The 19831-nt window shown below is 47.6% G+C and overlaps 1 protein-coding gene and 1 non-coding gene across 6 annotated transcripts in view; both read left to right on the top strand.

The window, feature by feature from the left end:
- The window catches only part of VPS13D (vacuolar protein sorting 13 homolog D), a 289932-nt gene extending 270333 nt beyond the window's left edge, over nucleotides 1-19599 (top strand). For all 5 annotated transcript variants that reach the window (XM_007980502.3, XM_007980501.3, XM_007980500.3 and 2 more), the window contains 3 exons: nucleotides 4742-4873; nucleotides 14479-14719; nucleotides 16506-19599. In XM_007980502.3, the coding sequence (XP_007978693.3) occupies nucleotides 4742-4873; nucleotides 14479-14719; nucleotides 16506-16637 (505 nt within the window). In that variant the 3' untranslated portion in view covers nucleotides 16638-19599. The remainder of the gene's footprint in view (nucleotides 1-4741; nucleotides 4874-14478; nucleotides 14720-16505) is intronic.
- On the top strand, nucleotides 14880-15030 carry LOC119619538 (small nucleolar RNA ACA59). The gene has a single exon (XR_005236002.2). It is a non-coding gene; the product is annotated as a small nucleolar RNA ACA59 (small nucleolar RNA).
- Nucleotides 19600-19831: the final 232 nt, after the last annotated feature.

Below are 19831 nucleotides of genomic sequence, written 5' to 3'. Positions count from 1 at the left end.
AGAACCTGGAAAAAACCCATGTGCCATCAACAGGAAGATGGATGTATCATGGGATAATCATACAATGGAATATTAATAAAGCAGAGACATGGTGAATTCATCATAGCTATACACAAAAGAAGGCCTGAATCTTAGCAATGTGACAGCGACATCCTTTTTCAGAAGCCCAAAACTAAACCCATAGAACATAACAAGAATGTAATGGAGCATCCTTTGAAATGTGATAAGACTACATAAAAAAGAAAAGCACAGGAATGAGAAACACAAGATTCAGAAGGAAGTTCCTGCCTTAGGTAAAGGAGGAACAGGGATTTGGGGTGGCAGAAGACCAACTTGTGGGCCACGATGGAGCAATGGAGGTTTTTTTTTTTTTTTGCTTTCACAGATGTTTATTTCAAATAAATAAAGAGAGCCTGATGATGAGAGTGGGCCTTGAACTGAGGATAATCATGAGCCCAGTCCTAAAGTCCAGTTAAAAAAAAAAAGGACTGGCCGGGTGCAGTGGCTCATGCCTGTAATACCAGCACTTTGGGAGGCCGAGGCGGGCAGATCACAAGGTCAGGAGATCGAGACCATCCTGGCTAACATGGTAAAACCCCATCTCTACTAAAAATACAAAATATTAGCCGGGCATGGTGGCGGGCGCCTGTAGTCCCAGCTGCTTGGGAGGCTGAGGCAGGAGAATGATGTGAACCCGGGAGGCGGAGCTTGCAGTGAGCCAAGATCACACCACTGTACTCCAACCTGGGTGACAGAGCGAGACTCTGTCTCAAAAAAAAAAAAAGGACTAGAGTCCTTTCCCTCCAGGTGCTCATAGGCTTACTGGAACATACAGGAAAGTCACTTAAAAATGGACACACTGTCACCGGGCATGAACAAATGTAGGATTGCCGTTACATGGTCATACTAGTTTTAAAGGCCGACCTGAATGTGCAGTACCACATCAATAGATGAACAAAACAGCGTCGTCACACTGTGGCCTTTAAACTTTTTGCTGGCTTACGAGGTTTGAAAACAGTAGCTTACTGTTGGCTTTTTACATTATTTTGGTAATTCTGTAAGATTGGAACTAAATTTGTTCATATGCAGTGACTGTAAATATTCTCCCCTACTCACAGCCTACCGACTTGGATCTGAGAAGGTAAAATTTTAGTTGAGTTTTGGAGCAGAAAGAAGAGTTTTTCAGATACTGACATTGATGAGGTGATAGGGGAGTGGGGAAAAATTCCTTTAATCCAGCTTGCTGCTTCTAGGAAGAGTATGCCTTCTGGAAGTCCTTGTATTCATAAGACTGTAACAGAAGATGTTTCCTTTTAGGGTAAAATTGAACTCATCTGTCTTTTCTTCCATGTTGATGTGAAAAATTAGCCTTGAATGCCACAGTGAGCTCCCCTAGTCAGCAGTGTTGAGCACTGAATCCAGCCTTGCCCTTGATATCTGTTTGATCAAAAGGCAAGAACCCTGGAAATGGGAAGATAGTTTGTGGCCTGTTGTCAAGACAGTCAAGAAAAGAAACATAACACCAATAGTCAGTGTGTATCCTTAGGGGAGCCACTCTGCTTTTGTATTCTCTGATGTTTTGATGGGTTTGTAGTTTGCAGGTTAAAAAATAATGTATTGGGAATGGGGGTGAGGTTGGATCACTGAAACCTGGGGAAGACTCTGAGGGAGTCCACTGAGTCAGGAAATAACTGTTTACACTAGAAAGCTGTTTGATCCTGTGAGAAGATCAACAAGGTGAGCACTTTTACTCCCATTCTCAATTATTCTGGAGCTGTCATGAGATGAAATTTTTAAGAGCTCGGGTCCAGAAACAAGCCGCCTTTCCTCGGCTTCTCTGGCTTCCTCAGATCCACCAGAGGCATTTAGGACTTCAGGTTTTCTCCTATCTGGTAGCATGTTTTCCCTCAGCTTTGAGTACTAATGAAAATCCTGCTTCGTGTAAGGGAAAGGCCTGTCATCAGTGTCAGCTTTAGGACATTGCCGTCATGTCCCTTTCTTTGTTTTGATCAGTGGGGCAGACAGACACACCCTTGACCTTTCTGTCAGGAAGATGGGGTTCTAGCTGGTTCACGTTTTGCCTCAATGTTGATTTTGCTTTCAGTGCTCAAAATCCCTAGTCTTCAAACTCTGCACCAAAGCTTGCAGGTCGTCCTTCCTTTTTAGCTCAATTAATGGCCCTTATGCCATCTGCCAGCCACCAGGCACTCACTTGTTTATTCAGCTTATCCTGACTGCTGCTGTACCATAAACCAGACACTGTTCTCTATCCCAGGAATGCAGTGAATGAAACAAATTCCCCCTCTCCTGGAGCTTCCAGTCCACATGGGAGCCAAGCAGTAAATAACATGTTTATCCACCTGGCATGGAAAGCAAATGTGTTTTGAGCAGATGACTGACTTGATGTAACTTATCTGTTTTTTTTTTTTTTTAGACAGAGTCTCGCTCTGTCACCCAGGCCGGAGTGCAGTGGCACGATCTTGGCTCACTGCAAGCTCCGCCTCCCAGGTTCATGCCATTCTCCTGCCTCAGCCTCCCAAGTAGCTGGGACTACAGGCGCCCACCACCACGCCCAGCTAATTTTTCTGTATTTTTAGTAGAGACAGGGTTTCACCATCTTAGCCAGGATGGTCTTGATCTCCTGACCTCGTGATCTGCCCGCCTTGGCCTCCCAAAGTGCTGGGATTACAGGCATGAGCCACCGTGCCTGGCCAATGTAACTTATTTTTTGAAAGGTCCATTCTCATTGCCATGAGGAGAGTGGACAAGGATGGAAGGGAAGAGAACAAGTTATGAGGCTACTATGATAATACATTGCAAATCCGGGAATCATTTGTTAGTTATGATCGAGATGGCAAAATAGTCAGATTTGGGATCTATATTGAATCTGAGCCTGTGCAGGCCTCCAAGTTGATTGGGGAAGATGTGTTGAGACGAGTCTGAATCAAACCTTACATTGAAAGTGATGAGGAAGCAGACCCTGCCATATTCCTCTCGGAGAGGCCTTTGGGCTTCTACCATGTAGCCTGGCAGAGACGTCAGCAGGACTGCCTTGGGGAAAGGATACTTTATTAGCCTATATAGGCAGTGATTGGAATGACAGCAGGTGTTTTGCTAGGCAAGGAGATAAGAACAGAGCTCTGCTACCTGGAGAGGCGTGCCAGGCTCCTTCCCCTAAGCCCCCTGCCTGCAGAGGCTACCATCATCCTTTCGGCAGTAGTTGTCCAGCTTCTCTGCTGATGAGTTAGCAGCAGCCTCTATACTGCCCTCCCCACTTTCAATCAATAGTTGGGCTCTGAGTAGCCAACTGTAAGCCTGCGTCTTGAAGGAAGGATTGAGACTGGCAGGGTATGTGAGTGTGTGATATAAATACAATGGGTTTTTTACTCTTTCCCTTAGTGCAGATCATTGAAACTTCTATACAGTCTCTTTCTATTACCCTTAGAGAGTACAATTGATAGTACTGAAGACATCCTTATAACCGAACTTGTGTAAAATTATCACTAGATTTTTGTCTTTCCAGCACATATCAAACCTCACCAAGGTAGGGAGCTGTCCTGCAGAGGTCGTCACAGCCTGTTGAACTGAGTTCTGACCTGGATTCGGGAGCACTTTTCAGTTACCCCAGCTGTGCACGGTCTATTGCATGGCCTGTGACAAGTTTCTGGGGTTGTTTCTGTCCATATTACCAACCTGACTTGCCCACCAGGGCACTTGCTGCCCTCGTAAGTAAATCTCTGCGCTGCGTGCTGTTAGTTCCTGCTTCTGAAGTGCTGATTCAGTGTGTAAGCCTTCTCTTCTCTTTTAGACCTGTCTAGAGAGGGATGTTTTGCTTCAGTGAGCTCCAGGAACAAATAATAAAAAGTACAGCGAGTACAAGGCCGAGGACAGACCCCGTGCGCTCTTATCAGTCATCTGAAATATGCGCAGCCTTTCCAAGACAAATGCGCACTCCTGTTTCTAGGAAAACACCAGAAAGTACTTACCAATTACCTTGTATATGGAGTGTGGAAAAGACAACATCAGCCTACCCTGAAAGCCATAACAGAGCAGATTCCTCTGGGCAGCCGACAGCTGAGTGGCCCAAGTTAGAGCCACTGCAGAATCCCAGCCTGTGGCCTGGGCCAGGTCTAGGTCCAGGGGGCTTTCTTCCCTTGCATGATTACCATGTCCCTCACTCTTTGCCCAAGCAACTGACCTCATCTTAGAAGAAGTCTCAAGGGTTGATGTGTTCTTACTAAATGCCCAGGATTTTCTTCCAGACCCATCACAGATCCAAAGATGGCTCTCCTGAAGAGATGCCTAGATAAACAGGGTGCAACCCAGGGGAATCTATTACAGTAATAACCGCAGGAATGAGAGCCGCCGCTGGTGGGCAGCTCACCATCCACCAGGACCAGGCTTGGCGGGCACTGTTTTATTTGATCTTCACAGCAGTCCTGTAAGGTAGGTGTCATCGTCCTGTTTCAGAGAGAAAACTGAACCTGAAAGTTAAGGAAGTTAACCAACTTGTCCACGATCACATGGCCAGAAAATGGTAGAGGCAGGATTCAAACTCAGTTGAGGGTCTTTAACCACTATTTCATGGTGCATTCATTCACAGGCAATACCGTCGTTTAATTCTGTTCACTAAACGTAGAGTATGTCTGGTATTACAGAGTGCTTTTGTCTTAGTGAGAAAGGGAAATCATTTTAACCTGCACACTTAACCTCTTGGATTTTTGTCCATTTACCCATCTAGGACTCAGGCACAGAGGGTTCGGAAACCGCGTTGCTGCATGGGGCCCCAGGGGCTGCTTCCCCGATACTCTGAGAGCCAGGCGGAAGGACAGGAGCAGCTCTTCAAACTCACAGACAACATACAGGACGAATTGTAAGTTAGAGCATGGCAAACCAGCCCTGTGGGTCTACTGAGTTGCCTCTTCTCCTTTTGATCCTGAGAAGTTTCCATCTGATCTGAGTTATTTTCATGACTCTCCGACCTTAGATCTGGTCAAAGAATTCCTTGCCCCAAATGTTTTTTAGATTTAGATATAACTGATGGTAAACAGCCTTTTACTCTAAGGAGTGGTTTTCGACTGTGTGCCATAGCCTGGCCTTAGTGTTTTGTTTCTAGAAAATGGCGGTCTCTTTCTAGTTAGTTCAAAGAGAGAAGATAATGAATAAAATGTTCTCAATTTTAAGGTTTTTCTCCAGGAAAAATTTCTTAAACTTTGATATCCCATTTTTGCGGCAGAATGCTAGCAAAACAAAACGGAAAGACAAATAGCAAACAACTAATAGTTGGACATTTTGGAAATGTGTTTTTCTTAAGATTGCTTTGTTACTCTTTAAATATGGAGCCTTGTATACCTGGGATCTTGTCATATCTTCAGTTAGTGATTTTATTCCTAGTTGACATGGTAGAATGAAGTCTTTCACTATTTTAGGATATTTTGCAGAGATCCTTGTAGCATAAACGTGCTCTAGAACCTGAATAGGTGCCAGAACCACCAGCCCAGAGAAAGCAGTTAGTTGTGTCTAGAAGTAGCAAAATACTGGTTTAATTTCTTCTGATGCTTATTTGTCTCCTTTAAGCGAGCTTGGGAGGATTCTGAGTGCTGTGAGTGTGTTTTGGTGGGTGGAGGAATGTCTGAAATAGAGGTCCACTGTCAGGATAGTCTTCAGAGTCGTTGTTAGGGACAGTGTTAAGTAGATCTCATCTCATATTTTCATGGCAGTATTTGAATGGGGATATCAAAAGCCGAATCCAGAAGGTATTTGTTGCTTGCCAGATAGAATGGCATCTTCCTACCTGTGCCCTGTGTGACCCCTGTGGTGGTATCAGAAGGTCTCTTGATAATGGAGTTGTATTTTCTTGTTTCGTCTACTTGGGTTGCCATTATAAAGTATTATAGACTGGGCAACTTAAGCAACAGAAATTTGTCTTCTTGCAGTTCTAAAGTCTGAGAGGTCCAGAATCGAGGTATCTTCTGATTCTGCTGCTGATGGGGTTCTCTTCCTGGCTTGCAGGTAGCCCTCTTTTCACTGTGTCCGCACATTGCAGAGAGAGGTGGGGGGAGCTCTGTGGTGTCTATTATAAGGGTACTAATCCTATCAGCTCAGGGCCCCAACCTTATAACTTAACTTAACTGTGATTACTTTCTTACTCCAAGTGGTCACATTGGAGTTAGGGCTTCCATATATGAATTGACAGGGAGGGGTAACTCTGTCCACAGCAGGTGTCGCTCATAGCTTCTGCCGTTGAGTCCGGTGCCTAGAGTGCCTATGCAGTTCACTCCAGGGAGAACTTTATATTCCTTCCTTCCTTGGGGCAGGGATTTGGTACCATGACTGCTCTTGATACTGCTTTGTAGATGGAACTTTTAGCCTTTGGATGGGAGGTCTAGAGAGTCATTTCTCAGGTCTGGCAGGACATGGTGCAGAGTCTGCTACAATGGCAGCCCTGTGAGGCTGGGATTTTTGTCTGTTCCATTCAGGGAAGAATCCTCAGCACACAGAACAGTGCCTGGCATCTAATAGGCGCCCAATACATACAGCCAGATAGCTGCAGTTCAGCATTTGTGTTCACATGTGTCCATTTTCCAATCATTTGGGGGTTTTTTGTCAAAGGCTAAATGAGATTTTAAATTATTGCATGTTGTCTTTTCACTTTCCTCCCCAACTCACCTCCATTCAAGTCAAACCATCTCTGGTCACTGTGAAATTCGTTTGCAATAGAAGACATTGCGTAGTACAGCCAACATAGGACTGCTCTCAGTGAGATACACACATTGAAAAACAGAGCCAGAGAGAGCTGAAAACTGGAATCAAAATGAAATCAGTAAAATAGTTTTCATGAAATTCACATGAACTAGGAAGAGATACTGGCATGAATGAATTCTGACTTTAAAAGATGAAAACCATGTGTCTCCACCCAAGTGGTGGGTTAAATCTTGCCAGTGAATGCTGAAGGAGGCACGTGACACGGCCTTCCCAAATGTACAAGGAAGAAGCCATCAGGGAGTGTGGCGAATATTCCTCTGAAGTGTCCTCAGTTGTCAGCCTGGGTCTTCGCGGTGGAGTGAACATTACACTCATCACTTTGCAAGAAAGGAGTTTTCAGGAAAAGCCCACAAGCGCCAAATTATACCTCTGACTTTTATCCTAGATTTGTAATTAAAAACATGTTTAAAGACCTAATTATTTGCATATTTCCCTTCAGAGTTAACCCCTTTAAAGGGTCTTTAATACCTTGCTCTACTGTTCGAACTAAATGTTTCCACATTTTTTTCCAGTTAGGCTCACTGTTTCACTTCTGGAAAATACTGTGTAATTATTTCCCGATGGAGTGAAAACCCCACGAAGTCCCCAGTGCCATCGTGACTTCAACCTTGTTCTCCCAGATCGACTTGCATTTCATTTTTTCATTCTATTTAATTAATTAATATCAAAAAGATAGTTACCGACATTTGATTTCTGGTCTGGCCAGCTGAAAGGTCTTCACTTTCAAATTAATCATATATTCCTCTGAGAAGTTGCGCAATTGTCACTGCTTCCCATCTTTCTCAATTTTGGTTTTGAAACAGGATCCGGGTTAAAATGATGTTAAAGTAACATTTGTCTTATGTGGTGAAATTAATTTTTCTTTCTAACTCGTGTCTCATTTGTAGCCAGAAACTCATTTTCATTTTGTTGTAAGGTACCTGTTTTATTTCTAATACTGCATCACATATAACGGTGCACACCAGGCTGGTGAGAGTAGGGTGGCTCCTGCCTTTTAGAAAACGCTCAGGAGCAACCCACGTGACCTGCGAAGCTGGCCTAATGTACTGCTTTGTGGAATTAGACAATTGAAATTGTAGTTTTTAAATGTAGTTTTAGAAAGTAGCATTTATGAGATTTTTTAAATATAGAAAAGTGTAAAAAATAAAAGTAGCCTATGCATCCACCAGCCAAATAAGTTGCTCCTCTTTTCAATTTTTTGTAGAGATGGAGTCTCGCCATGTTGCTCAGGTAGGTCCGAACTCCTGGCCTCAAGTCATCCTCCCACCTCAGCCTCCCAAAGAGCTATGAGGCCAAAGTGGGAGGATCACTTGAGGCTGGGAGTTCAAGACCAGCCTGAGCAACATGGCAAAACCTCATCCATGCAAAAAGTAGCCAGGCGTGGTGGCACACACCTGTAGCCCCAGCTACTTGGGAGGCTGAGGTGGGAGGATGGCTTGAGCCTGGGAGGTCGAGGCTGCTGTGAGCTGAAATCACACCACTGCACTCCAGCCTGGGTGACAGAGTGAGATCCTGTCTCAAAAAGAAACTCATATGCATGGTTAGCAAATCCAAGAGTATAGAAAATAAAATCAAGAGTAAAAGTCTCTTATCTACTTTGTAAACATGCTGTTTATGATTTTTGTATCTTGTCTTTTCTTGAGAAATTTCAGAGAGAGAGAGAAATCAGGAAAATTTTTGAGCACACCATATAATATTGATTCTAGTAGCATATAAATACAAACCTTATAGTAACATACACAGTCTCAGAATAAAAATAATTCCTCCTTCTGAGGAATGGAATAGAATTTATTAGCTTCCATTTCCTAAAGTAGGAAATAATCTACTAGTAACTATTGACACTTACAGAATTGGCCATTTGTTGATATGTCCCTGAATTAAAACTTACATTTGGCAGATGGCACAGCCACTCTGATAAAGTTAAAAGTTTGCTAAATCTTTAATAAGCTAAATCAGGAGTTCTTAAGAGAAGTTTTCAACTTTCCTACTGGTAACATGTGTCCAGCATCCAAAGTTGCCTGTACACTGGCAAATTTCTTGCCTTACTGTAATGCCAGTGTCATCTTCTGAGACACCCTAACGCATACATTTATTGAATCCTACTATGTGCCAGGGTGAGTAAGAAATTTCCTCTGTCCTCAGTGCGTTCACAGTTTAGCAGGGGAAGCAGACACTGTATTGCCAACAACCTATAACATACATTGCTGTTAAAATAGAAGTATGAGCAACATATTATGGAACCACAGACGGGAAGTGATTAATTTGTACTGGAAAGCCAGGGAAGGCTTCACAGAGAAGGCTCTGGACAAGTCACCTGACCTTGTAGGAGGTGGAGGAATGTGCCAAGGAGAGAAGGTGCGTGGACAGAGCACAGTGCTGGGCAGAGACACGGGGCAGAAGAGCTCACGGCAGGTCTGGAGAACTTGGGGTCAGCCTTTTGTGGCAGCAGCACATGTGGAGAGAAGGAGCGGAGGCTGGAAAGGTGGGTGCCCAGGCCGGATGCTGAAGGCTGACCTTAGTGGTCATGCCGAGGAGCCTGCCTCTCCTGTAGGTGGGAGTGAGATTGTGAGGAAGAGGATCCCACTCAAAATTCCTCATGAAAAATAAAACCTTGACAGCAGCAGGTAGAGAGACCGAAGGCACAAAGCCAGTTGGGAAGCCCCTGGGGTAGCCCAGGTAGAAGGTGGAGAGGCCTGAACACGGTGGCCGTAACGATGACTAGAAGAGGACAGATTGGAGAGGCATTAAGGAAGCAGCGTCTGTGGATCCCTCAACTGCTGAATTGGAATCTGAGTGAGGAGGAGGGTTGAGAGTGGCTCCGGGCTCCTTGGGTGTCTGGTTGATGGGGATGCCATCAGCTGATGCTGGGGGTGCTGAAGAACAAGGGTTGGAGAAGGAGCAGCTCCCCAGTGGACATGTTGAAGTGCCCTGAAGAGGACCTGGCACTCAGAGCGACACTGGGCCCAGACATGGAGTCAGGGCCATAGATGGACCTGGAGTGGATAACGCCTAGGGGTAGAGGAGCCTGTTCCAGGAGCACTGAGTCAGGCGTCTCAGAATGCTTCTGATTTTGAAATGACTCCAGAGGGAGTAGAATCAGGTATATAAATGAGTTAATATTGTGGGGGAGGAAGCGGGAGGAAAATTAAGTAGAGTGGCTGAAACAGTTACTTGGCAGATTTCTCCCTGAGACAAGTTGGTCATGAGCCTGTTTCCCATGTGGCCTTCCAGAGAGACAGCGCTCTCTCCAATCTCCTGATGAGATGATGTGTGGAGGAAAGAGGGGTCATCCCCACAGGTTTGGGATAACTGGGCACCTGTTCTCAACAGAAGAGCCACCATTAACTGCGGATCTCTTTTGTGTGGGGCACGTAGATTAGCTCACACCATCGCAGTGGCCCTGCAGAGTAGACCCATGGCGTTCTACACATCAGGATGGGGAAGCTCTGGGCAAAGTGAGAGGCGGAGGCGACTGGCACCAGAGCGGCTGGCTCCCCTGGCGAGGCTGCAGTGTGGCTTGGGAGGACGTTATGACCTGCCCCAGAGGAGGCCTGAGGCTGCTGTTGATGGTACCGTGGCTGCTGTTGTCGAGAGTGCCCCGTGGTTCCTGGTCTGTGGATGTCGTTAGTGATGGTGGGTTCTATTAAGGCGGCACTGGCTCTTGGCAGATTCACCCACTCTTAGCACCTGTCATCTTGGAAAAGGGTGTAAGCTGGTGCCACAGCCTTCCCTTCTCCCGGAAGAAACTTTCTGACACTGAGCCCCAAGGCCAGAGTATCCTCTTTCTCTCCTTAAAGGGGAGTTAAAACTTTTTTCTTTCTTCTTCTTTTTTTTTTTTTTTTTAAATAGAGATGGTGTCTCACTATGTGGCCCAGGCTGGTCTCAAACTCCTGGGCTCCAGCGATCCTCCCGCCTCAGCTTCCCAAAGTGCTGGGATTATAGGTGGGAGCCACCGTGCTCTGCCCCCAGAGTTGAAACTTTTAACTGAGGTTTCAGAATAGTATAAAAATCCCGTTTTTTCAATAGAATCAATTACAGTATCTACAGCAACCTAAACTGTGTCAACTGAATACTGAGGTGACTTCTCTAGGTCTCAGATTGGAAGGATAAAGCTCATCTGATGCTATGTGTTTCTGGCTCCCCTTTCCTCTCAGTTAATAACAGATCAGAGAACAGAAGGAGTGTGCTCAGAGCCACCCAAGACCATGGTGGCCTTCTTCCCTCAAGGTTTTTCCAACAGTCACTCATTCGTGGACCAAAAGCAGGCCTTGCGGGAAGCTTGATTTTAAGGGCAGTGAAGAGAGGAGAGCCTGGGGTCGAGACTGCAAAGCAGTGTGAGCACCTCAGGGAGCCTCAAGTGAGGCAAAGGAAAGCCTGGGAGAACTAGTGCAGGGAGGGGAATGGCCTGTGGCTTTAGGGAAAGGGAACGGAAGACGGTGCAGATGGGCAGAGGGGAGGGTGCGGAGCGTGCTGCGTTTGCCAGGCTTCTCTTACCACCCTGAGTTTTGCTGCTTCTCTCACAGTGACAAGTTTGGGATCAGACTCCATTAGATAAGGGGTCTGGTCTGGAACTGTTTAATTATTCTTTGATGTGATTGGCAGATTTTGTAATAAAAAAAGAATTAAAATTAGTAATAATGATGATGATGCAACCCAAAGCCCTGGCCATTCTGGGGTGCAGGAAAGCCACAGGAAGATGATGGGGACAGAGCTGTGGTCGCCTGGGCCCTGGGGTCACTGCGCAGTTCCAGCTGTGGCCTCACTACCTCCCTTCTCCTTCCTTCAGCCAGACCCTTGGCTCTGATCTGCTTTTGATTTGAAAAGACTTTAGAACACTTCATGCACAATTTCCAAACATATGTTATTATCAGTAGCAGCTTCGGGGTATGCGCAGGGTCCTGGACTTACAGGACAGAAATCCGTGTGGAGTGACAGCACTGCCTTCCTCCACTTACCTTTCTGTATGGCCATGAATTCCTTGACCTCCGTGCTCACTTTGTGAAGAAAACTGGCAGTGATTACCCTCTCCATCAGAGAGATGAGGAAGCCTGAGCTACCAAGAAAGACACGGACTCGACCAGAGTCAACTAGCGGGCCGGGCTTTCCTGCTGGCTCGGCCTGTGTTTCCTTCACTGTACTCTCTACCTTTCCGGAGGTGTCCCAGCTCGGTCACCCCTCCTCCAGAAGTGGTTCTGGCCTGATGGAGGACTTGCACTGTCTGTCTCCCAGGCTGGAGTGCAGTGGCACGATCTGGGCTCACTGCAAGCTCCACCTCCCAGGTTCACGCCATTCTCCTGCCTCAGCCCCCGAGTAGCTGGAACTACAGGCGCCCACTACCACGCCCGGCTAGTTTTTTTTGTATTTTAGTAGAGACAGGGTTTCACCGTGTTAGCCAGGATGGTGTCGATCTCCTGACCTCATGATCCGCCCGTCTCGGCCTCCCAAAGTGCTGGGATTACAGGCGTGAGCCACGACGCCCGGCCGGAAAAGAGTCTATTTTAAAGCCTATAGAAGTGTTCCACGATGGAAAGCACACTAGTCATATCGGCCACTCTGGCCTGGGTGTGAGAGCATCTGCCCAGATGGAAAGCCTGTGACTGACATGTAAATGTCAGCTATGGCGAGTGCCCAGTGTGGTGGCGCTGGGGGCTGGGGGCTGGGCACTGGGGTGGAAGTGCCTGTGCTGTGCTCACCTAGAGGAAAGAACCTCAAATCTCAGTTGGATTTTTCATGCACATTCCTGCTGTCACCCCAATCATGGTGGCCAACTTTGGAGTCTCCTTGGAGAGCCCGTGACGGCCTCAGTGCCTCTGCACCAGGCCCGCTCCAGGATCTCAGCTCGAGTCCCCGCCGGTTCTGGCTGGCACTGTGTCACCTCTTCTCTGTGTCAGGATCATTTTTATACCTCTCTGTCTGTCTTTCTGTCTTTCCCCGTGCCCTCCTTTCTTTCCCGGACCAGCTATTTCAGATTCCATCCAACTCTGTTCAGTGATGATGCCGCTCTCAATGCTGTCAGAGCGCAGGATGTGAGAACGTCTGTGCTGAGTGGCCTGAACGCTGAAGGCTGCGGGTCTTTCTAATGTTGGCATTGAGACTTTACAAGTCTACATCCTTGGCATTGCCAACCAGTTAGAATAGAACAATAAACCCCAGTTTTGGTCACGGGCGTCTGTAATTAAAATGGCAACTGGAACAAGGCAGACATTTACTGAGTGCTGATGGGGTGGCCAGCTCTGTGGTTGCTCAGGGAGACACAGGGCTGTGAGATATGGACCCCACTTACAGGGCTCACCTCGTAGTCAGAGAGCGGAGAGACTTATCCAGGACACATGGACACAACGAGTTGGTGCTTGGCCATGCTTTGGGGCCATCACAATTAAATGCTCAAAAGGGAGGAGGGGCTGGAGTATGTGGGGGATGCTTCATAGAGAAGTTAGGACCTGTGATCCTTGCAGGGAGGGGGACGGGCTTTAGAGAAGTTGAGGGAGCAGGCATGTGTCCTGCACGGACCCCCAGCGAGCGAGGACCTGGCAGCCTGTTCCCTTCAACAGGCAGGCCACCTCCCGCCCCCAGGCTTCTGCCTCCTTCAGAGGACCTGGGAACAACACCGTTCTGGACCCAGGTTTCCGAACACTTCCAGGTGGAGCCTGGCTCTGAGCAATTCAGTTTGCCAGCAGGAGCTCGACTGCCACTCTGTCGTCAGCCTTTAGTATTCCTGCCACCGTCCATCCTTGTCCGCTGTCCCTGGACGCTGCAGCCCCATTGTGAAGGGCTGTCACAAGATTCAGGGGAGGCAGCCAGGCCGGGGGGGACTGTCACGCTGTTCCCAAGGTTCACTGCTCTTCATTCAGTGGCCGGAGAGGTTTGATGTGCATAAACTTCCACTTTCAATGTGTGAGCTCCATGATAGAGGAATTCAGTTTCTTCGGAGTGGCCCGAAATCTCCTGAAGTAACAACTAGTAGTTTCCAAAAGGAAGATGACAGCTTTACCTAAGAAAGCGTTTTCTGACTCTCTGAGTTTTCTGAACATGAAGTGGATGGAGGAGTGCCCTGTCCCTGGAGGGGCTGAGCTTACAGACGGAGGAAGCGGGTATGGGAGTGCAGGTGTTTTAACACCAGGCCGTCTTCCTGGCGTGCCATTTGGTGAACCTGTTTAGTTCTGCTTTTTCCCCATCAGCTTTCAGCACCCCCAGCCGTGTCTTCTCGCCCGCTCGTGTTTCCCTCCCCTCTGCCAGGCAGTGAACTTTCTCAGCTGCTCCTTCAGTTTCACATTGAAAGGCATCCCGTTTTCGGTTTTGTCCAATAGAGCATTGTTACCGTTTTCTGTAAGCTTTAAGGTATCCAGAAATGCTCACAGAAAAACATCAACAAACACCCCACAAGATACAATTTCCGGATATAAAAGTATTTCTATCGTTGAAATTGTTGGTGGTCATGATTAGCTGACATTTATCAAGCACCCCATCGAGGGGTGTGGGGTGCCATGGCCATGGGCCTCACAACAGACCCCTGAGGCCAGGCCCACTTTTGTTCCTAATTTACAAAAGTGGAAGCTGAAGCTCAGCGTGATTAAGCCACCTGCCCAAGGTGTAGTGAGCAAGGGGGCCGGGATTTACACTCAGGCCCTGGGGCCACAGAGCCCGCAGTGGGCCTCCCCCTGACGCTGGGCGAAGCCCCAGGTATCACTCCTGTGTTCCCGTCTTGCTTTGCAGCTTCATCGCTGTGGAGAACATTGACAGCTACTGCGTGCTCATCTCCTCCAAAGCTGTTTACTTCCTGAAAAGTGGAGACTACGTGGACCGAGAAGCCATTTTCCTAGAAGTCAAATATGATGACCTCTACCACTGCCTTGTCTCCAAAGACCATGGGAAGGTGTACGTGCAGGTGACCAAGAAAGCCGTGAGCACGAGCAGTGGAGTGTCCATCCCCGGCCCCTCCCACCAGAAGCCCATGGTGAGTGCATGGCTGTTCTCAGGCTGTTCTCAGGCTCCTCAGGCGCAGGGCCAGGGCCTCCATGCCTCTCCTCTGCTTCCCCTCCTCAGCAGGAGCCCATTTAGGAGGTTCAGGCTGGGCCCTCCCCAGGAGTGCTCCTCTCCGTCCTGAACGTGGGAGGGCCCAGGGTATGTTTACGGGGTGATGCTGCTCTCCAGGCTGGCCCATGGGTGACCGTGGGGATGTTACTGCCTCACAACATTTGTGCCTCAGTTACCCATAGATGTAGTGAGGGTGACAATACTTACTCTCGTTGGTGGTAAGGAACAGCTAACAAAACACACAGGGTTTTTCTGCTCTCACAATGGGATTTTCCAGTGCACTGAATCAAAGCAAGCACTGGAGCTCACGCTTCTCCGTTGTTTCTCCTTAACAGTGGAAACCAGAACTTTCGTTCTCGTAGCATCTAGCATGTGCAATAAGTATTTGTAAATAAAGGTTATACTTGGCCTCCAAAGAGGGCAGGATATTGTTATGACAAGGCCTTTAAATAAGAAAGCTCCTGTGAACAGCTCACGTTCCTGGAGGGCTGGCCGCCTTGTGGGTTGTGTGGTCATTGTGTCGCCGTCATCCCCTCCTCACTATTGGTCATGGCAGGTGATTCATTCAAGTCTACACAGCTGACCTTGAGGAGCTGGGGTTCAAATCAAAGTGACTTGACACCAGAGCTGGCTGCAGAGCCCCTCGCGATGCTGTCCCTGGCCAGTCTGCCTGGTGGCTTGCCACCACACCCAGGTGTTAGTCCTGCTCATTCTCACCCGGTATGCCAGGATTTTGAAGCTTGCATTCAAGAATGATACGTTAATTAAAAGGGCCTGCCCACCTCTCTCTCTCTACGGATCAGAAATAGCGCCAGCCTTATTGGGCCTTTCTCTTCCGGAGTCCTTTGGCCTCCCCCTGCTCAGGAATGCCCTTGGGCTTGCTTGGGCTTGTGTAAGGCTCCCCTGGGGTCATTGGCTTAAGTTAGAGCTGGCTGACAAAGAGGGCAAGCACCCCAAAGTGTGAGTATTTCTCCAGATCCCTTCACTCTAGCAGGTGGGCAGCCTCGCCTACTGCACTTGTGCACCCTTTCAAAGCAGGTGGGCAGGGAGGCGTTTGTGGTAAGAAAGACCTAGACGCTTTTGTTGGCTGATTCTTCTTCCTTCCTCGGCTGTCACCTGAGATGTGAACCCTGCACTCCTGCTCTCGGTCTTACCTCTGCACATCAGTTCTGGGGGCGGGGAGGGGTGGGGTCCCAGATGGCAGGTGAGTATAGGGTGGCTGCACAGTCCTGGGGAATGTTTAAAAAGACAGATCGGCCGGGCGTGGTGGCTCACGCCTGTAATCCCAGCACTTTGGGTGGATCACGAGGTCAGGAGTTCGAGACCATCCTGGCTAACACGGTGAAGCCCCGTCTCTACTAAAAAAAAAAAAAAAAAAAAAAAAATTAGCCAGGCATGGTAGCACACGCCTGTAGTCCCAGCTACATGGGAGGCTGAGGCAGGAGAATCACTTGAACTTGGGAGGCGGAGGTTGCAGTGAACAGAGATCGTGCCTGGGTGACAGAGACTCCATCTTAAAAAAAAAAAAAAAAAAATCCAGACTTGAGTGCAAGTGAACTAGGGGGAGCAGCCTCGGCCATCACTGTTTCTTTGACGTGGACATCCCATCCTGAGACACAGCTGGGCTGGGAGCTGCCGCCTGGGGGATCTGATTCCTGGGTTTCCCCACCCTGGGGGCAGGTGACCCATCCTGTTCTCCTCCTTAGGTCCACGTGAAATCTGAGGTCCTCGCTGTCAAGTTGTCACAAGAAATAAACTACGCCAAGAGCCTCTACTATGAACAGCAGCTTATGTTAAGACTCAGCGAAAACCGAGAGCAGCTGGAGCTGGACTCCTGAAGCCCCGCTGCTGAGACGGGCGCTCCCGACACAGCACAGACCCGCCGGGAGGAAAGAGGCCAAGCTCTCGGCGGGCATTAGAGGCAGAACCAGAGTTGGGTTTGGGGAAGTTGTCAAGGAATGAGGGAAAGTAAATCCTCATGAGGAAAGATACAAATGGAAATCACATTAATTTGTGAAGCAGGGAGTTATTTTAGATTATGGGAAATAATTTTTAAAGGTATTGGTTAAATAACATTTAAAAACATGTACCAAGACGAATCTAATTTTTAGATGCCCTGTATTTTGTTAACATGTATATATGTACAACTGTGTGTTTGTAAATATATAGGAACGTTTCTGAGCAGGGCCTGTGCTATGTGTAAAGGTTTGTTAACTGTAAAGTAATATAAAATTATATTGGATCTTCTATTGCACTAATTCTAGACATCTAATTCAGGATACTGTCTATAGAAAGGCATTCTTAAAGAATGTTACATCTTAGTTTTGGAGACTAAAGTATTCCCAGTAAAGTGGGTTGAGGTGAGGGCTGTGGTCCTGAAAGGGACACCTTTGACATCGTGGCTGTCCAGTTGGGCCATGAGCTGCGGCACCCAGGACTAGCGCTGGCCCCTCAGAAGGATCTAGGAGAGGGGCTTGGGAGCTCACTTTTAATTTCTCACCCCCATTTTACAAAGAGTGCTTAGATTCTCACAAATTGTATTGTAAGTTATCCATTTGGCTTTATCCTAACTAGTCTTACCAAACTTAGAGGGAAACCTGTGCTCCATTACCACACATGGGCAAATCAGCATTGTAAGCTTTCTCAGGTTATTATTAGAGAGGTTGGAGACATTGGTAAACTCTGTTGACTGAGAAGGAAAAGAAAAATCCCATTGAACTACTGCAGCAAATCAGAAATCCACATTAAGAGTGCTCTCCTGCCTGGGCAGCAACAACCAAGAACAAAGCCCGGGGACTGTTTTCCTTTTAATAAAGCCACAGGCGGGCATCGCAGCTCCACAGCCCGAGGGGACACAGGATGGAAACCCCAGGGTGAGAAGGGAGCAGGGAGAGTTCCAGAAAGGGGATGAAATAGTATTAAAAAGCTGCGTTGGTATGCTTTTCGTGGAACCAAGATTTGACGAAAGCATCTCTTATCCTTGTTTTTAAATTCCTGCTGGGAGCAAGGCCTGGTATGAGCGGCCTGGGTCTTTTTTTGGTGTTTCGCTTTTCTGTAAGAATTAAGCATCTAGGGAGAAGGGAAAAAGGGCCTCACTTTAGAATGAATGACTCACCTTGTGATTTTAAAATTTTTATTTTAATAAAGCTAATCAATTTCTACAACCTTGTCACATGTAGCTGAGTCTGGGATGACTCAGTGGATCAGTGGATGCGTGGAAGGTTTTGGTGTTTATAACTCATGACCCAAATCCTTCCAAAACACAAATGAAGCTAATCTTCCCCTCCCTTTCCTCTCCCACTTCCCCTCTGTGTGTGTGTGTGTGTGTGTGTGTGTGTGTGTGTGTACGCGTGCAGAGGAAGGAAGGGAGCTTTAGCACAAGTAGCTACATGGTGTTCGAGGATCAGCTTTCTTGAACTCCGAGGCTTGGCTGCCTTCGCTGAACTCCAAGTTAGTGGATTGTAGAATTGAAACTTGGCTTTTGCGGCATTGGGTGGGTTTTAGTTTGTGTCTTTCCGGGGGGTAGTCGTGATTGTGTCAGCACTCATGCCCTGCACAAGATCGCAGCAGGATACAACCAAGTGGCAGCTCCTCCGCAGCTTCCTCCTCAGCCTCCCTCCTTGCACCCCAAAGTTTGGCTTGTGGTTTTTGTCATCAGCAACCCACTGCCTGAGATCATGATCTCTTAAAAGATGAGACTCTCGGAAGGGTTGATTGTATGCGTCAGTGAGCCTTCTATCAGCTTCTGGAACAAAGTCACTTGAAATTTCTTGATGAGATCAAGGAGTTTAGCTTTACTAAAGAAATCTGCTTTGGGCCACAGCAGTGCTGGGCATTCTCAGATCTGACTGAGGAAGTTAGCCTGCAGCTGGTGCTTTAGGAGGAATCCAGAGAAGTGTTCAGATGCCCTCCTCGGGCTCCTTTCTAATTTTAATGAGCTCTTTAAATAGCTGCCCATCTCCTGTGATTGCACAATCAAGCACTTTGACACTCGCACCTTAGGAGAGGCAGATGTTAAAATGGGATCCAGAGACCATCTAGGGCAAGGCTGGGTGGGAGATGGGAGGGCCAACGGCGAGCTGCTCCACTTCTCAGCTCTCCCCTGCCCTGCAGCCCTGGGCCACCTGCGGCCAGAAGGTTTCAGGGGTATGACATCCCCTCCTGGTTCTCACCAGGAAAACATCCAAAACTTTGGAGGAAACAGGCCCTGCCCCTGGCTCCTTCAATGCCCCGTTTCTTTGTAAACTGATACTCAGCCAGCAACGTCTAAGACTTTGTTAAGATCATTTCTACTGCTTTTCTTTCTGCCTCAAACACACAGTTCATCTCTGAGGAAAGTAAAATAAATGGAATAAGCGTAAATTGGGTAAGGAAATATCCAAAGCCACTCAGTCCCTTGACCCAGCACAGTTGACCGACCCGTGTCAGTCCCTGGCTGACGCTGCTGCTCTGTGCTCACTGAAAGGTGGGCCAGGCCAGTGTTTCCCCAGGCTCTGGCCTGGTCACTACACAGTGGAAAACAGACAAGCGGCCCCTTCCCCAATCCCAGAGTGTCTTGCTGCTTGGTGGGTACTCACCGCAATGTTCTGAAGGCTCCAGGGCCACTTTGTTTGTAAGTATGATCTGTGCCTCAAAATACCATAGTAGCTGCTTGATAAAATTCTAAAAATGAAATATCTGGTTCTCTATTATGTAAACACTATTACAGCCACCAATGTGTTAAGACTCTTGAGTCTGGTTCTCATATCAGAGTCATCATTTTTCTTCCTGTGGAATAAAATGCTTTGTGGACTTCCCAAACTTGTTGTTTGTTTTCTTCTGGTCTCTTGGTGATCCGTAGCTTCTAGAGCTATCACCAGTGACAAATACCAAGCATAGTATGATGTTCACGATAAAATGTGGCCTCTCCCCCCAAGCCTGGGGAAGCACCCCCACTCCTTAACCAGTCTCAACCTCCCAAGAGTAAGTGGCAGTCTCCGCACTACACTGGCTGCTGCTCAGCCCACTCTGAGGTTCCCGGTTCAAGCCCCAG

This window comes from Chlorocebus sabaeus, chromosome 20 (genome assembly GCF_047675955.1).
Source record: "Chlorocebus sabaeus isolate Y175 chromosome 20, mChlSab1.0.hap1, whole genome shotgun sequence".
Classification (NCBI taxonomy): Eukaryota; Metazoa; Chordata; class Mammalia; order Primates; family Cercopithecidae; genus Chlorocebus; species Chlorocebus sabaeus.
The sequence above is the reverse complement of the archived record's forward strand: the minus strand, read 5'-3'. Positions and strand labels throughout refer to the sequence as shown.